Source organism: Pinus tabuliformis, chromosome X (genome assembly GCF_031772625.1).
Source record: "Pinus tabuliformis cultivar Carrire ecotype Pingquan chromosome X, CPIR1, whole genome shotgun sequence".
NCBI classification, from domain to species: domain Eukaryota; kingdom Viridiplantae; phylum Streptophyta; class Pinopsida; order Pinales; family Pinaceae; genus Pinus; species Pinus tabuliformis.
The window spans coordinates 649,018,061-649,035,167 of NC_142308.1; the positions used below are offsets into that span (position 1 = coordinate 649,018,061).

At 35.5% G+C, this 17,107-nt stretch overlaps 1 protein-coding gene across 4 annotated transcripts in view; it reads left to right on the top strand.

Annotated features, from left to right (window-relative positions):
* Nucleotides 1–17,107, top strand: part of LOC149141664 (FKBP-like peptidyl-prolyl cis-trans isomerase family protein) — a 348,564-nt gene that overhangs the window by 103,490 nt on the left and 227,967 nt on the right. For 2 of the 4 annotated variants that reach the window (XM_089448329.1, XM_089448332.1), the window contains exon 3: nt 10,993–11,102. In XM_089448329.1, the coding sequence (XP_089304455.1) occupies nt 10,993–11,102 (110 nt within the window). The remainder of the gene's footprint in view (nt 1–10,992; nt 11,103–17,107) is intronic. The other 2 variants (XM_089448330.1, XM_089448331.1) reach the window with 2 other exon arrangements.

A 17,107-nucleotide genomic window follows, 5' to 3' on the forward strand; every position in this document is an offset into this window, starting at 1 on the left:
CCTCACAAGCTCTTTCAGCAAGTCAAAGTCAACTTAAGTCAAAACCTTCCAAAACAACTCTAGCTTCAGAATTTCAGCCCCTAACATCAAAATTTTGGATTTGCAACTTTGTCCCCTCCAACGACTTCAAAATTTTGCACGTGTGAGAGATCTATGGCAGATTTTAGGTCAGAAACTTCGATTTTATTCTTCCTTAGACTTTGCTTTCTCTCTCTTGCTTTCTTGCTCGTTCTTCTAAATTTCACACTTCTTGTCTTGGAGATCGAACTTGCTTGATTGGTGCTTCAAATGAGGTCGAGCTGTCTCTGTTTATACACATCCAGGAGGTCAAATTATGTTGAGAAATCTAGGGCATTAGGATTAGGAGATTTCTCTTGTAATGATAACTTCTTGTGAATGCTTTTTACTTCTTTAGATTAGGTTCTTTTCTTAACTTAGATTATAATATTGTTCTTCTTGATCAAACAACTATCAGATCATAAACAATAAGGAGATAAGAGACATAGAATGTAGGCGATTAGCCAGGGCCAAAACCTCTTCAACTTGAGAGGAAAAACCCAAACAAATTCTTCTTATAGAAATTTCAAGTGACAAATACCAAGACCAAGACCCTTGACACAACAACCTCTCCAAAACCAAGTCACAAGACCCCTTTTCATTGCTTTTTCTTCTTGCCCAAGTCAACACTAGTCAAACTGCTTGCCTTCCTTTGAATTCAGCTACCCTTCAGATTTCAGCCTTTTGGATCAAGTCTACAACTTTCGGCCTCCTCAGAAACCCTAGTTGCAACACGTGTGAGAGATTTTGTCTCTTAAATTTCTTCTCTCTAGGTGGAGATCCTTTCTTCTTCAATTCGGCTTGAGAATCAACTTGTTTTCTTCCTTGATCTGCTCTCCTAATGAGGCCGTGATATCTCAGCTTCTCTTGCAGCAGATAACATTGATTCCTTGCACGTGTGGAGTGTATTTGCTCAAAACAGATTAGAAAATGACTTGGTTATGTTCCTCCTTCCTTTGCTTGGTGGTTAGGCTCTTCTCTTGTGATCTTCACACTTCTTCTTAGTTCAAATTATTTGACCGAATCCTCTTTCAAATGATGCCGAGTTCTGCTATATATCTAGTGGTCTATCCTTGTGATATAGGCCGACTTGATCTTGTGTTTAGGCCAACATGACCTTCTGGAATCATCTTTATTCCATTTTGTAGGCCGACTTCAAGGAGAGCTTGTGACATGGTCTTGGGGTTAATGACTCAAACAATTTCTCTTTTTACAATGTATAATATGCCCAAATGGGTCTTCAATCTTTGACATTGATTCATTAGACTTTATAATGTCCCCATTTTTATTTTTTCCATAGTACAACGAGGGTGGATTTCTAGGGCAGGGGATGGCCAGGTTAGTGCAGTAGGTTTATGTCATCAAGTGTCTCGATGGAGTTTTGAGGAGTTTTTATTGGGTTCGATGACATTCCCTTCGCATATTCATCATCATGAGTGGTTCCACACATCTTGTTTTTGGTTCCGTGACTCTGATAATTCCCGTAAAATCAGGTTATTATTGGGCATAACTTAATTAATTACGCTCAAGGTGGCATTCCAAGAGGAATATTTGACAGAACAACTTAGTGTAACAACTCGTTGGAACCGGAATGAGAAGATCTACAGGACGGGATGCTGAGAAGTGATTTCTGGTGGCCGAAGAGAGAATGGTGGGTGATTTACCATTTTCCTTGATTAAAAATGACTTTAATTAGTCATTTAATTAAGGAAAAATAATTAATTGGAGGAAATGGGCCAAAAGTGATTTAAGTGAAATAAAATAAAATTAAAAGGACACTTAAGATAAAGTCAATGGAGGGGCTTCTAGAATAATAATAAAATAATAAAATAAGATGCTTTTAGAGGCTTGGAGATCTATCCATTAGATCTATAAAAGAAGAGGAGGTCATTTGGAGACACCTAGGATTTGTGTATTGTCTTTGTGGTGAGGTTTTGAGAACTTGGTTCTCTACTTCAGTAGTAGCCCCAAGACAGAAACCCTCGGGTGATTCAGTGAGAGTGGGCGAGCACCCATCTCTTCCCTTGGTGGATCCATTTAGGGTTCATAGGTTGCAGTTTATTGATTTTCAGTTTGTTTTGGAGGCCAATTGCGACATTATTGTAGATCTATTTGGGGCCATCATCTCAGCCATATTCCTGCTCTTGTACTAGCTTATTTACATATTAATAAAATAAGGCTGAGATCTTCTGCATGTTTATATTGTCTATTATTCAGTTGCAGATTCTATTTCCCGTTTTTGCCGTAAATTTTGTGGTTTAATTTGTGCAAATTGTTTATGGTATTGACAACTTAAATTTTTGAAGTATTTCTGAGTTGGAATTTCAAGAAAACCCCAAATTGTACCATTTGGGACATTACAGTGGTATCAGAGCTGGTTTTCCTGCCAGCTTGAGGGTTTTAATTGTAGATTATTCGAGGGTTTATATTGGAGGTGTCGAAAGAAAATTATTTCCAGATGAAGCAAGATTAAATTCTTCTATTAGTTGAAGTTGTGATTTTGTTGCAGTAAAATATGTTTTGTTGGAGAAACAAGCTATTATTGTTTGTGGATTAAAATTGTTAAATTTTTGCTGGAGGATAATTGTTGCATGTATGTAAAAAAATAAATAAAAAATTGTTGGACCGAATTTATTGCAGGGCTGAAATTATTCTGCTAGGCCGAATTCATTTTGTTGGGCCAAAATTATTTTGCTAGATCGAATTTATATTTTTGGACCAAGATTATTTTGCTGGGTCGAATTTATCTTTCTATACCGAGATTATTTTGCTGGGCCAAATTTATCTTGCAGGGCCAAAATTATTCTACTGTGTGGAATTTCTCTTGGTGGGTCAAAATTATTTGTTGCACTGAGTTTATTTGCTGGAGCCCAATTTATTCGCCCAAGCCTAGTTTATTTTCCAGAGCCAAATTTATCTATTGGGGCTAAGTTTATTTGTTACACCTAATTTAACTTCCATACCCACTTTATTTACTGGAGGTTTTGCAAGAGATTTCTCTCATTTGAGTCGACGATTTTGTAGTAAATTTGTAAGATTAATGAGTTGGAGCATTGTGGTACATTTTATCTTATTTGGAGTAGTGTGCAGATTTGGGCAAATTAGGAAACTCACACTAAATTGAGATTTTCCAGGTCAACTAGAATTTGCCCAAAATTTTTCTGGGTTTTATGAGAGGAGTTCGTGGTTAAAATTTCAAAATTTTCCAGGTAGTATTCAGGCTGTAAATCGATATTCCTTCAATAGTTCGTTTTATTGGTAAATTGGATTATTCACACCACTTAGTGGGTTTGATCTCTGCTTAGATTTAAGCCAAACCATTTCTCGGTTTTTATGGTTTTGGTGTGAGGAGCTCCAAGTTAAATTTTCAGAATTTTCTAAGTAGTTTTAAGGGCAAATACTTCGGTTTTTCATTAGTAGCAGCAACAATATTTTCTCGGCGATATGTGCTACTAGTTTGGACCATTTCCAGTACTTGGGTCTACTTCCGGGTTTTGCATGCATGCAATATGGCATCGAATCGATTTGAGCATTATAATTCTCTCAAGCATTTTCCTCTCATACTTATTTATGTTGCAAGTTATTGTTGTATTATCATGTACTTGTCCTCATTGCGCTGAAATCATGGAGAAACTCACAAAACTCCTAAATAAATTGGAAAAATTAAACAATGACCCTTGGAACCACCATGCATCATCGGACCAGAGATAGAACACAGTTTGAGCCAAGGGACTTGGGTGATGATTGGCCATGGTGGCATTGGGATCTAGGTGGATCTACTAATAGCAGGTTGAGTCAGAGACGGGCATGGGATCCAGGTATTGGGGGATCTAGTCATGTTTGGATTGCTTAGAGGCATGATGTGGACCAGTGGTTCATATGGGATCTTGGTATCAGTTTGCAAATGCCTCTACAGTGGACAGGTGTGGATTGCTTGAGGGCAAGCAATCTTGGGGCGAGAGGATTTGTAATGTCCCAATTTTTATTTTTCTCCATAGTACATCAAGGGTAGATTTCGAGGGCAGGGGATGGCCAGATCAATGGAGCAGGTTTATGTCATTAGGGGTCCCAATGGAGTTTTGAGGAGTTTTTATGGGGTTCGATGGCATTCGCTTGGCATATTCATCATCATGAGCAGTTCCACACATCTTGTTTTTGGTTCCGTGACTTTCTGATAATTCCCATAAAACGAGGTTATTATTGGGCATAACTTAATTAATTACGCTCAAGGTGGCATTTCGAGAGGAATATTTGACATAACACCTTAGTGTAATAGCTCATTGGAACCAAAATGAGAAGATCTATAGGATGGGATGTTGAGAAGTGATTTCTGGTGGCTGGAGAGAGTATGGTGGGTGATTTACCATTTTCCTTGATTAAAAATGACTTTAATTAGTCATTTAATTAAGGAAAAATAATTAATTGGAGGAAATGGGCCAAAAGTGACTTAAGTGAAATAAAATAAAATTAAAAGGACATTTAAGATAAAGTCAATGGAGGGGCTTCTAGAATAATAATAAAATAATAAAATAAGATGCTTCTAGAGGCTTGGAGATCTATCCATCAAATCTATAAAAGAAGAGGAGGAGGTCATTTGGACTCTGGAGACATCTGGGATTTGTGTATTGTCTTTGTGGTGAGGTTTTGAGAACCCGGTTCTCTACTTCAGCAGTAACCCTAAGACGGAAACCCTCGGGCGATTCAGTGAGAGTGGGCGAGCATCCATCTCTTCCCTTGGTGGATCCATTTAGGGTTCACAGGTTGCAGTTTATTATTTTCAGTTTGTTTTGGAGGCCAATTGCGGCATTATTGTAGATCTATTTGGGGCCATCATCTCAGCGATATTCCTGCTCTTGTACTAGTTTATTTACATATTAATAAGGCTGAGATTTTCTGCATGATTATATTGTCTATTATTTAGTTGCAGATTTTATTTCCGTTTTTGCCATAAATTTTGTGGTTTAATTTGTGTAAATTGTTTATGGTATTGATGGTTTAAATTTCTGAAGTATTTATGAGTTGGAATTTCAAGAAAACCCCAAATTGTACCATTTGGGAGATTACAAACTTTATGACATGATGACCAACCATAAAGGCTCACAATGGGAGCCTTAACTATAAAATAAAATTCCTTGAGCATGAAACCCATGACTCGAGCATTACAAAATAAGTTTATTTTTTTCCTCACATTAATTACATAAAATCATAATTACATGTCATTATGATGACCGAACCTAGTTACATTTTTCAACAAATTACCCATTCTGGGGCCGACTTGATGAGGCAGGGATGACTTGGTCTCGTGGATACAAAAAATTACATTTTTGACTTAAACATTTTTCTTTTTCCGCTTTCTTTTCAAAGTCCAAATGAGATTTGAATCTCATACAATATTTTGACTTATGACAAGTGTTCTTTGGACTCAATAAACCCTAGAAGCATGAAGAACATACTTGACCTAGATGACCAAATAATTTGAGCATGAAACCCGTGCTTATAAAATAATATTTCTTTTTCTTCTTTTGATGTTTAAATGAAATATACATTAACATAAAAACAATAGCAATTATGAAGGCCAAACCTAGTTACATTTTCTAACAAGGAGGAGGAGGAGGAGGATGAGGGGAAGGAGCGGGAGGAGGAGAAGGAACAAGAGGAGGATGTGGCAGTATCAACACCATCTTTTAAAGAGACTAATGAGCCTAGTTCTACACCTAGTAGTCACCATTAGACACTTGTTGCAGTGCCAAGGCGTTCTGCTGTTAGGAGCAGGCCTGGCAAACAACCCATCATCTTTTCCTATAAAAGGGGGAGAGAGCATTAGCTAGCTGCTAGTTTTGTTTTTGTTGTCATTGTACATCTACCTTATATATATATATATATCATGTCATTTTGTATTGGTTCCCTATTTTTGAATCCTTGATTGGACAACTATTAGACTTTAGGATTCGATATTGAATGTGATGAATCATTTTTGATCTGGTATCCACTATATATATATATATATATATATATTAGTGCTTTCTCCATATTTATGTGCCAATGTGTTTATCTGATGTTGTTGCTTTATATGTTTAAAGTATATATATATATATATATATATATATATATATATATATATATATAATGTACTTTTTATGTTTGTTGATTTTTTCGGAATGATGTTTTCTAGACCCTTGTCGATATTTTGCCGATTCCGGTTTTGTCAACATTGACAGTGTTGACCACTTCGTGTCAACTACCCTATAGCAGTATACATTTTCGCAAGAATATTCCATCATGATCGAACAGTGAGATCAGTCAGATTTCATCATCATCTTCAGCCATCATTGTTTAAAGTTGTAAACTTGTTCTGCATGTTTATAATGTAAGTGATCTTAGTAAGACCATTTATGTATGTAACAACCTAGGTAATCCTACTTTTTTGGTGACGATTTCTATCCTATGAGGTTTTTTGTCTCATCGATTCACGTGTATTTAACATGGATGATCGACAGAGTTTTTCTCTCCAACTTCACTCCAAAGCTAGGGTGGATTTTGTCGTCAAGATCTTAGGTAAGTCCTAGTGTTCTAGTCAAGTCTTCTGTAAATTTTTTTGGGAATAATTTTAGTTAATTGGCTAAATTATTTTATTACAAATCACAGGGTCTACTAGATCATATTTAAGTCGCAGAATGGAGTAAAATAACGAAGGTTTATAATGAACGGGTGTTCCCCTTCATGTATTAAATTGTAATATCTTGATGTAAAAAAATATTTTAACGCATGGTCCCTCATATTTAGACACCATGGCTAAATTATTTGAGGGTTGAAAAAATTATTAATCCCCTCATGCGTCAATTAATTAATTTTTTTGGCAAAAATAAATTAAAATCCCAAGCTAGAAATTTAATTAATTTTAAGTCCTAGGAAAAATTAATCCTCCAAATTAAAAAATTCGTGGGTTCTAGAAGAATTGATTTTTGGAGGTAGGTCCGCAACCAAGGGAATATTGAAAATTTCAAAAGATTTTGGACCCTTGGACCTTGGTAGTTAAGTCAAAGTCAATTTTTTGAATAAATCAACTCAAAATAATTAATTTTGAATTGATTAAAAATGAATTAAATGAAAAATTCGATTTTTCTTAAAAAATAAAGTAATTTCGACGGAGGAGATTCAAAGATAATTAAATTTTTTTCATCGGTCGAGATTACTTTGACGGGGATTAAGCCAACTAGCTGTTGGAGAATTAATCTATAAATTAGAGGTCAGTTGTCTTTCAAATATCCGATCCTTTAGATTGTGTACAAGCTCTCGAAGCTCTCTTGTAATATTTCTGGAATAATAACAATGCAAAGTCTTTGGGGTTTTATTGATAATCGTGTTTCTTTTCTGTATTTTATGGTAATATTGTTTTTATTGTTCTGCTGAATATTATTTATAAATCGTCGATTAATAACTCTCGTGGAATAATCTATTGCACATGTATTTTGCTTAGTTTATTGGATCTAAGGAAGCAATTTTAATTTGATTAAATTAGCAGGTATCTTTAATTCTTGAAGATTATATTGTTATTTTATATCTTTATCGATCCAACAAATTGATCTAGTGTTTGCAGAAATCATTCGTACTTAAAAATTTGGGCGTTTGGGGAAGTCCTCAGTTGGACCAGCCGACTCCTAAAGGATAAGATCTAAAGATCCCACTTGATTTAAACCCCATGATTTATCTAACGAAGCTTCTCTTGCAGGGTTTTCTGGGATAGTACCTCATTTAAAAAATTATTTATCTCTAAAAAATTGTGTTAAATAGCTAGATTTGACCACGAAGAGCTTTATACCTACAGATTTGGAAATGAAGTTGGACTCATACTCCTCAGATCTGTAGATTATTTGTATAGATCTGTAATTTACTTGTGTAGATATGATGTTTTCTAACATAATTTTGAATTTTAACACTTGGGCTTTTGGAATTTTCTCTATTTTTGTACATATTGGATTTTGAGTTTTTTTTTCTTTTCACTTGTCCAGAAATAGATTTGAGAAATCTGCCAATGAGATCTTCAGATCTGAGCTAGATCTAGGCCCTGGAGGGCAAGATCTAGCCTCAAACTTTTGTTTGCAGGGAAAAAACGATAAGATTTTTCATTAAAGGCTTTAGATCTGCGTTTATTTGAGGAAAATTTTGGCTTCTAAGATAGATCTAAGCCTTGGAGGGCAAGATCTAGTCTCATTTTTGTTTTTAGGGCCAAATAATTCAAGGATCATTCAGTGAAATTTCAGATCTTGCATTTAATGAATTTTTGAGATACAAAATTGCAAAAAAAAATTTCCGAGTTTGGATGAGGGTTTTGCCATGTAGATCTGAATTGAAGTTGAAGAGAACCATGGGTAGAAATTGGTGATTTTCAGATTTGCTCATTCCTGGAAGAAATTGGATAAAAAAATTCAAGGCCTATGGCCTCAGGTTTCATTTTCTAACCTCTATTTATTTTTCTGTCCAATACATTAAGCTAATTAATTTAAGTAGTGATATTAAGCACATCAACGAAGATAATCACTGAGGATAAAACCAAAATTTGAATGACTGTCTCCTTGCTTTCGAAGTTTAATCATAACAGAAATTTGCATCTAAATTCAATATTTTCTAAGAAACAATTGATTGGGAACTGTTTGACATATTTTTCATTAGTTTGGCATCTAAGGTTTACTGCTGTCCCAAAATAATAAGCTTCTGTTATAAACATTATTTTTGAAAATTAGTATTGTTACTTCATTCTAAAAGTGAATATTTTTTGCAGCAAGGTTTGGCATGGTCAGTAGTGTCAAGTTTTTATTTTCTAAATTCTGAATTTGGATTGCACATATCAAATTGAATATTTTGGGACTGTTTTACATATTTGCACTAATTTGGTTTATTGCTATCCCTAAAGAACTCACTGCTGTTTTAAATGCAAATCTCTGAAAATTAGGTGCTTTTGGGTGATTTTTTGCATTCTTACTTCAACAAGTTTTAGTGGTTATTGACATTGGGTTTTAAGTTTAAATGCTTGATATTTTTTGAGTTCTGAATTAGGATTACACACATATAAGCTTGTTGTCCTGAATGCATTTATGAAGTTTAAAGCGCTGAAAATAAATTTGATCTACTGCTGTCCTGAATATTAAATTTCTGAAACTTAGGTGTTGAAACATAATTCTGAAGGTGACTGTCATAAGAGTTTAAAGGGCTAATCTATCTGCTGTCATAGTTTTTTTTTTTTTGCTGCCCTTATTATCTCTGAAAGCTTAATTGATATCGCTGAAAAATAAGCACCTTTAATTCATGTGGAAAGTGAATGTTTAGTATTGTTTATTCAACAAATCTTTTGAGTAAGAACGTTTATTATTGTCTGAGTTAAGGCATCCTAATTGTCTAAAAAGGAACATTGATGATCTTATTGTCATTGGATAATAGATTTGAATAACACCTTGGGTAAATGCTCTAGTTCTTTCTCTTGCCATTAATATCATTATTAGTTTATGGTTATTAGTGATCGTTCTTTAAGAGATACATTTTGTGATTATTTACTTGAACAATTGTATCTTTGGCATCTTCTATATCCTATTGGCATTTGGAAAATTGGAACTTTGTCTCGTGTAAGATTGTCTCTTCATTTATTAAGTACTCTTGCCATAAAGGTTAATTAATACTAAGCACTTGAACCTTAAACGATCTTATCTCAAAACTATTCACTCATCCCTTTGCTAATGACATCTTGCATCTCTTTTCATCATAATAACATTTTCCTTAGCAGCAGTTGTCCATCCTGTACTTGGTCATAAATTTCTTAGCAAGATAGTTGACTCCACAAGGCACTGGTATTAATTGTCTAAATCGAATCATTTAAGTCTTGCTAAATCTAAACAAGTATTTGGTTGCTCAATTGTGTGTCCCGGATTGGTTGGCTCCCAACTGGTCCTTCTTCATTCCATTTCTGTAGAGTCTACCCCCTTTAGTCTGCTGTAGGGAGACAGCTTAAACGGAGATATTGGGAATCAGGGTGACAACCCCAATCTGAGCCGTTGTCATGGTGCCTAGACATTTTGTGCGACAACAGACAGTAACACAACCAATTATCTAAATAAACACATGTAAATTTTGGTAATTTTGTAACAATTTTCCATCAGTACCCATTTTAGACTATTCCAAAATAAAAGTGTTACTAGTTAAAAGATGTGTTGCTAAAATTTGACTCTGCTAAATTTGGTTTATCGTCATCATGGGGATATAGTAATTTATGACCTTGTTATGGGTGATTTTTGTGTGTTTTACATATTTTCATAATTGTTTATCTTAGTGCTCAAATATATGTATAGATCTTATGCATGTTGAAATGGCATTTCAGTTGTATTAAATCCTCTGTCAAAGAACTGGCAAATTTTTCCATTCATGTTTTGAGAGTAACCAATTTTTGAACATTAACACAAAAAATTAACTTCACATTTGAGTTATATTGGTTGTATTTGAATAAAATTTGCCTTCCCATTTTTCCTACCTGTTTGATGTGTACTTGACAGTCATTTTCTGAAGCAATGGGTACTTAGAAAATGAGGTACCATGTATATTTATTTGCTTGTCATTTCATAGAAATTGTAAATTTTGCCATTCTAGTATTGGGGGTAACCATTCTTGAACACTGCGATTTAATTTCACATTTGAGTTATATTGGCAGGATGTGTTTGAATAAAATTTGCCTTGCCTTTTCCCCGACCTTACTGATTCGTAGGTGATGGTCATTTTCTGAAGCAACATAGACGTAGAAAATGAGGTGCCATGCATATTTATTTTCCCTAAGATGTGCCTTTCCTCATCCATATTGTTAATTGTGTTATCTTCCTAGGGTGATAGATAATTAAAGAGAGTTCTCAATATGAAAGTTGATTCTAATTGCAATTTCTATTCAATTACATTCAGGCTTTAATGTGAAGGTGATGACACCTGACAACTATGTTAGGTGTGATTCTGGGCTTATTTATTGGGACATAAAAGAAGGTGAAGGTGACTATCCCAAGTCTGGTCAACAGGTTCATTATTTAATTTTCCTATGCCATACTTTTTGTCGATGTTTATTTTTTGAAATTGAAGTTTCCTATTTTATTTAGCCCTCAATCTTAATTGCATCTGTAAACACTTTGAATTATTAATGGGTTCATTATTGAGTCAAACTTATTTTATGAACTTAAAAGATTGGATCTGAGCTCAAAATTGGATTGGGATTTGGACATGCATTTCAATTAGCAATAAGTAGTGTACTTACATAGCAACAAAGATTTTGTATTGTAGTACAGTGTCTAGATGTAGAAATTTAAAGGATTGGACTATAAGTACACTGCCTAGAAATTTACAGGATGTTCAATCTACGACATATTGTCCAAGATATTGACGAACATTCAATCCCCATGGTATGGTCTAATCAGTAAATACTAAATACCAATCATTTTGTGAAAGTTCAGGAAGAGTTATGTATGCCGTACTGAACTTTCTGGTTAGTCATGCAACAGTAATCATAGAAGCTATGGGCTGTTTGAGTAAGTTAGGGTGTAAGGTAGACTTTAAGATATTTTCACTCATGCATAAATTAAGAAAGATGCCTATTTTGAGAATCAACCAATTCGATTCACTTAGCCCTTGAGATTCATGAAATCAGTAAAAGAATTCTGAATGACATGAAATATTGCTCCAGTGGTATAATTGCCAGACTTTGTTGACAATTATCTGATTAATTGTATATATGTTGTTTTTAATGTGCAATGAATAAGCTTGATTATGTGTTTTCTGATTACCTTCTAAAATTTGCCTCTAGGAGAAATTAAAAACTTGGAAATGCACTATTACTTGTGAGGTTTGTGTTAGAGAAAGGAGGAAGCAATTGTTCCCCTACATTGAGTAATAAAGTTAGAAGTGTAAGCATGCCTTGGGGCCATTCATGTCAGGGGTTCCTGTTTAAATATTTTTTTCCTCCAATAGTGTTAGTGTCAATGGTAGCTGCTACCCATAGGGCACTTAATGCTCCCACTGACATAAATAAGGAGAAAGAAAGAGATGATCAACAGTAGGTTTGGAGGAACCCTGCAATTCTTGACGTCTAAGAGCAATTACCTCTCTAAGTTATAAGGCCAACATCTCTCATTAGATAGCAGAAGGAAACCGTTGAAATTGGCAAATAGGGCCAAACTTCACTTTGGACAGCTCATTTGATGAAGATGATTATTGCATTGAATTCCTCTTTTTGAGAGGGTCAATATCGACCTAAAGATCATCAAATTTGGACAAGGGGAAACATGTTTTTGATGTCAAGCCCACACATGTGCAAATTGTCAAGGTTGGCCACATCATCATGTAGGCTCATGGAGCCCAATGGACATGTCTCTTTAAGCCCCACGACTTGTATAAATAAGAGAGATCTCAAACCTCATTTGGCATCATCTCATCTCACACATTCTTCTCTCTCTTCATCTGATTGGTTCGTACAACTTATTGGGCATCTCTTTTCCTCACACCTGTGGCAGTAGAAGGATGAATTGCAGGGCGAATTACATGGCCGAAATTCAAAGTGTTGCAAGTTTGGCCAGTGTTGACCAGGGGTGTTTTGACCACATTTGACTGTGATTTTTGGGTCAGAATTTCGTTTTTGGCAGGCCACATTTATTAACACAAGAACTGAGGAATTATGTTGACTTTGATCGCAGACCAATCACAGGGTTGATTGTAGGCCTGACCACAAAGTTGATTGCAGAGTTTGACCATTGTTTTTATCACTGTTTTGGTCTGACTTTGTTGAGAAATCTAGGGCATCAAAAGTTAGGAGAATTCTCTTCTTGATAATTGCTTGTGATATACTTTTACTTCTTGGATTATGATCTTCTCTTCATTATGTTATTATTGTGTTCTTTTCATCAAGACAATTACCAAATAAACAATAGAAGACAAGAGACAAAATATGTAGGCTAGTTAGCGAGGGCCAAAACCTCTCACTCTTTGAGAGGAAAACCCAATTAGAAATTTTCCAGTGTTGTTAAAATCGCGATAAAATCGCGATTTTATCGGAAAATCGCGATAAAATCGCGATTTTATCGGAAAATCGCGATTTTTTCATCTTGCCGATCAAATCGCGATTTTTATACGAAAAAATCGCCTACTTTTTTTTTGCCGATTTTTACTGAAAAAATCGCGCTTTTTTCAAAAAATCGCGATTTTTTCGAAAAAAGCGCGATTTTTAACGAAAAAATCGTGGGGGATCAGGACAGCATAGTTTTATAACTTTTTTTGGGTTTTTTCATGCAATGTTTTTTGAAAGAAACAAATAATTTTTGAGTGGGGTAGCTTAATGATCAAGTCTAGGCCCTAGTATGGATATGCTATTCATGGTAATGTTAAATTCTTAAAGTAAAAGTGACATTCTCCTTAATCTTCATTTTCATCCTTTTACTTAAATTTTTAACATTACCATGAAATGACTCAGGATGTTTGAGAGTGGTTCCAGCCTCATTGGATTTCATATGGAGAAAGTAGAATTTTAGATTTCATTTAAAATCCAGCAGACTTATCAGTTTTTCAGGATTTCAGGTTTGGGAGATTGTAATGTTTCCAGGTGACACCACCTGCCCGGGCTACCCCTGCCACCAGTAGAGGACGTGGTCTACCTCCTATAGCTCCTACTTCTAGTTCTTCAACGTCTAGATCACATCAGACTCCACTGCCATTTCCACCTGCACGGGCACCAGCATCTACATCTAGAGGGAAAGGGAAAGCTGTGGCATTTTCTTGCAAGAGGGGCAGAGGAAATCAATAGGATTAGACTTTCATTTTATTGTATATGACATTATGACATGATGAGATACATTATCATATTTTTTGTTGATATTTTGAGGCTGAGTTGGGACTTACTATTCAGGACATGATTCAATGTTATGTGTGATTTTAGCGCTAGAAATGATATTAAACATCTTATATATTAGTTTTTTTATCATATTTATGTGTCAATGTATTTATTTTATGTTGTAGATGGTTTAGATATTAAAAAAATTGAAAAAAAATGAAAAAAAATGAATATTTTTGTGCCAAACGATTTTTTCCCGCTTTTTTCCGATTTTTTCCCGATTTTAACGATTTTTTCCGTTTTTTTCCCGGCGCCGATTAAATCCCAATCGCGATGTGTGCAACACTGAAATTTTCCCTATAGATCTTCAATTGACGAGTACCAAGACCATGACAAAGACCCTTGACTCTAGTATCCTCTCAAGACCAAGTCACTAACTTCTTCTTCAACGATGCTTTTCCTCTTCTTGTTCTCGGCTTCCTTTCTCTTCTCGATCTCGGCTCCTTCCCTTCTTGATCTCGACTTCCTTTTATTCTCGGTCTCTTCTTGTAGGCTTGTCACCCTACCACAAAAACCCTAGAATATCTTCGCTTTCTTTGTAGTCTCTACAAGAGAGAGATCTCTTGCACCTTGACTCGGCTTCTCCTAGTGAGGCTCTATACCCAAACAATAATCACCTCAAAGTGACAACAACTTCTTCGACTTCTTCTGGATACCTTCAGTTCTGCTCTCTTTGCATGCGGGAGGAAAAACTAACCCAAAAAGAATGCTTGACTATCTTCGCTAGCTTTCCTCTTTGCTGCGCTAAAGCCTAATATGGAGGCTTCTTCTGGTGTATATTTCAGATTTTTTTCTTGACTTGCTTCACCGAATTCGTTATCTCCAAATGAGGCCGAGTATGGGTATATATACAAGTTTGTTCATGACCTCTAGGTCGACATGATCACTTGGAGGGAAGCCGACTTCATCTTCTAGATTCATCTCTTTGTTGTAGGACGACATGATGAGGGTTAGTGACAAGGTCTTGGAGGATGACTTTACATAGACAAGTGTCACTCTTTGCAATGTGTAACATGTCTTTACATGACAATGACTCTTTTATATATTTATGACTAGATGTCAAAATTCCTAAAGGCTCTCAATGGGAGCCTTAACTCAAAAATAAAATCTCTTGCTCATGAAACCCATGATGCAAGCATTACAATAATTTTATTTTTCTTCTTTACATCTCTTTACATAAAATCACAATTACATGTAATTATGAAGACCAAACCTAGTTGCATTTTTCAACACTCCCTCTTAACTAGGGAGGTATTCATAATAGTACATTCTGAAGCTAAAGAATTTCTCATAAGAAGAATCGGATTGGTAACCCATTTTTTTAGCGTCATATCAACCAACATTGTCACATATCAAGGCTTTGACTAACAACTCTATCTCTCCACAAGATATGAGCTCAGTGTTGGCGAGACCAATGATTTATAGACACTCTCATCATTGTCTCTCTCGGAACATACCCCACCTGGGTTTTCAGGGTGTGTTCCATTAAGACTATTCTTATCTTGGATTCTCAGTCCTCAAAGAATATCGGTCCTCCATGACTACTCTTATCTTGGATGCCCTATCTCATCCTCAAAGAGTATCAGATGCCAAATGATTACCCAATCCTCTCATTCTGTCTTCCCAAGTGAAGACTAGAATGATGTGTCTATCTCTCCCTCTCAATTAGGGAGGACATATCTATTCCAATAAAGGAATTTACTCATTCCTACATAAGGAATGTACCTAAGCTCCCTCTTGGCTTAGGAATTTCCAAGTTTTTTCCAAGTAAGAAGCTTTCCAGGTTCGCTCTAAAAATAGGGACCTACAATGCTGCTCAGGTGGAGATGATGGGACAACTAGCTGCTTGAAGAACTCCTTCCTTCGATGTCATGAATTTCCTTTGTTACGGAGTCTTCATCTTTTGGGACTTCTTCATAGGGCACAAACCATCCATCACTTTTATGCATGAGTTAGTCATGTCATCATTCCTCTTATTAGAAAGTGATCTATTAGTCTACCTCTGACATTGGTTCATGTTATGCTACCTTCATCATGATTTCTTCTTCGGAAGGTTCTTGCATCCTTCTACATGGTTCTCTTGGAAGACATCCACAGTTCTTCCCTTTGGTATCCCTGCATAAGCCCATCAGATACTAGTTCATCAATAATGAACATTTAAATCATAATTACCTTTGTGATGGTCTTTTATCATGACATCTTCTTGAAGACATCAACATATTGCATATATGTTGACACATCTCCTAAAGATATGTTTTAACTTTTATCAAGGGTCTCCATCTTTTTCCAGACTTCCATCAGAGTCTCCATATCTTTCTGGGAGATATCATAGTCAAATCCTCTTGGTCTTTTGGATGTTGACTGCCTTTGCCATTGTTGCATGAACTCTTCCTTCCTTTCTTCACACATTTCATTCCTAGGAGCTTCAGAGTTCCTCAGTTGTAGTTAACTACCTCATACTCCATATGAGGACATATTATGTTGATTTCATCTAATAAATATGTGACCTATGCATTCTTGCATCCCTTTGAGGTAGGAGATCCTTTATTTGGTCATGCTTAGATAGAGCAGTGATCCATGTTGTCTGCAACCATATGATATGATATCAAGTGTGAGCATACATACCTCATCTTTCTTTTGTGTCCTCCAAACTTCTTGCAGCAAATTCCATTGGGTGAAGGAATTTCACCCCTTGACCTGCTTCATAGTTAAGTTATCATACCATCATCCTATGAATTCCACAAGATTGGAATTCTTGAAGAAACACTTGCTATTCCTCTTGAGCGGTGAATCTTACAATGAAGATTCCATTAGAGAATCTTGAGGATCTTGCATATCCTATCCTGCAGATGTTACCTTTTGACAAATGTATGATAACCCTTTTCCCAGATGACTTCTTCCTTTTTCATAAGTATTACTTGAGTTTTTAATGAGTTTTTCCAAGAGCTATATCCTACATAGTTGACTTCAATAGGTTTTGTTCCAGACATCCATCATATTACATATGTCACGAGCTCTTACTTCTAATGCTTCTACCATGATGCCATTCTCTAATATGATGCATCGTATCTTATTTTCAATGCTTCCTATCTATAATTTACACAACATAAGTGTACCTTTTCGTGAGGGAGATTCTCTTAGTCATCATAG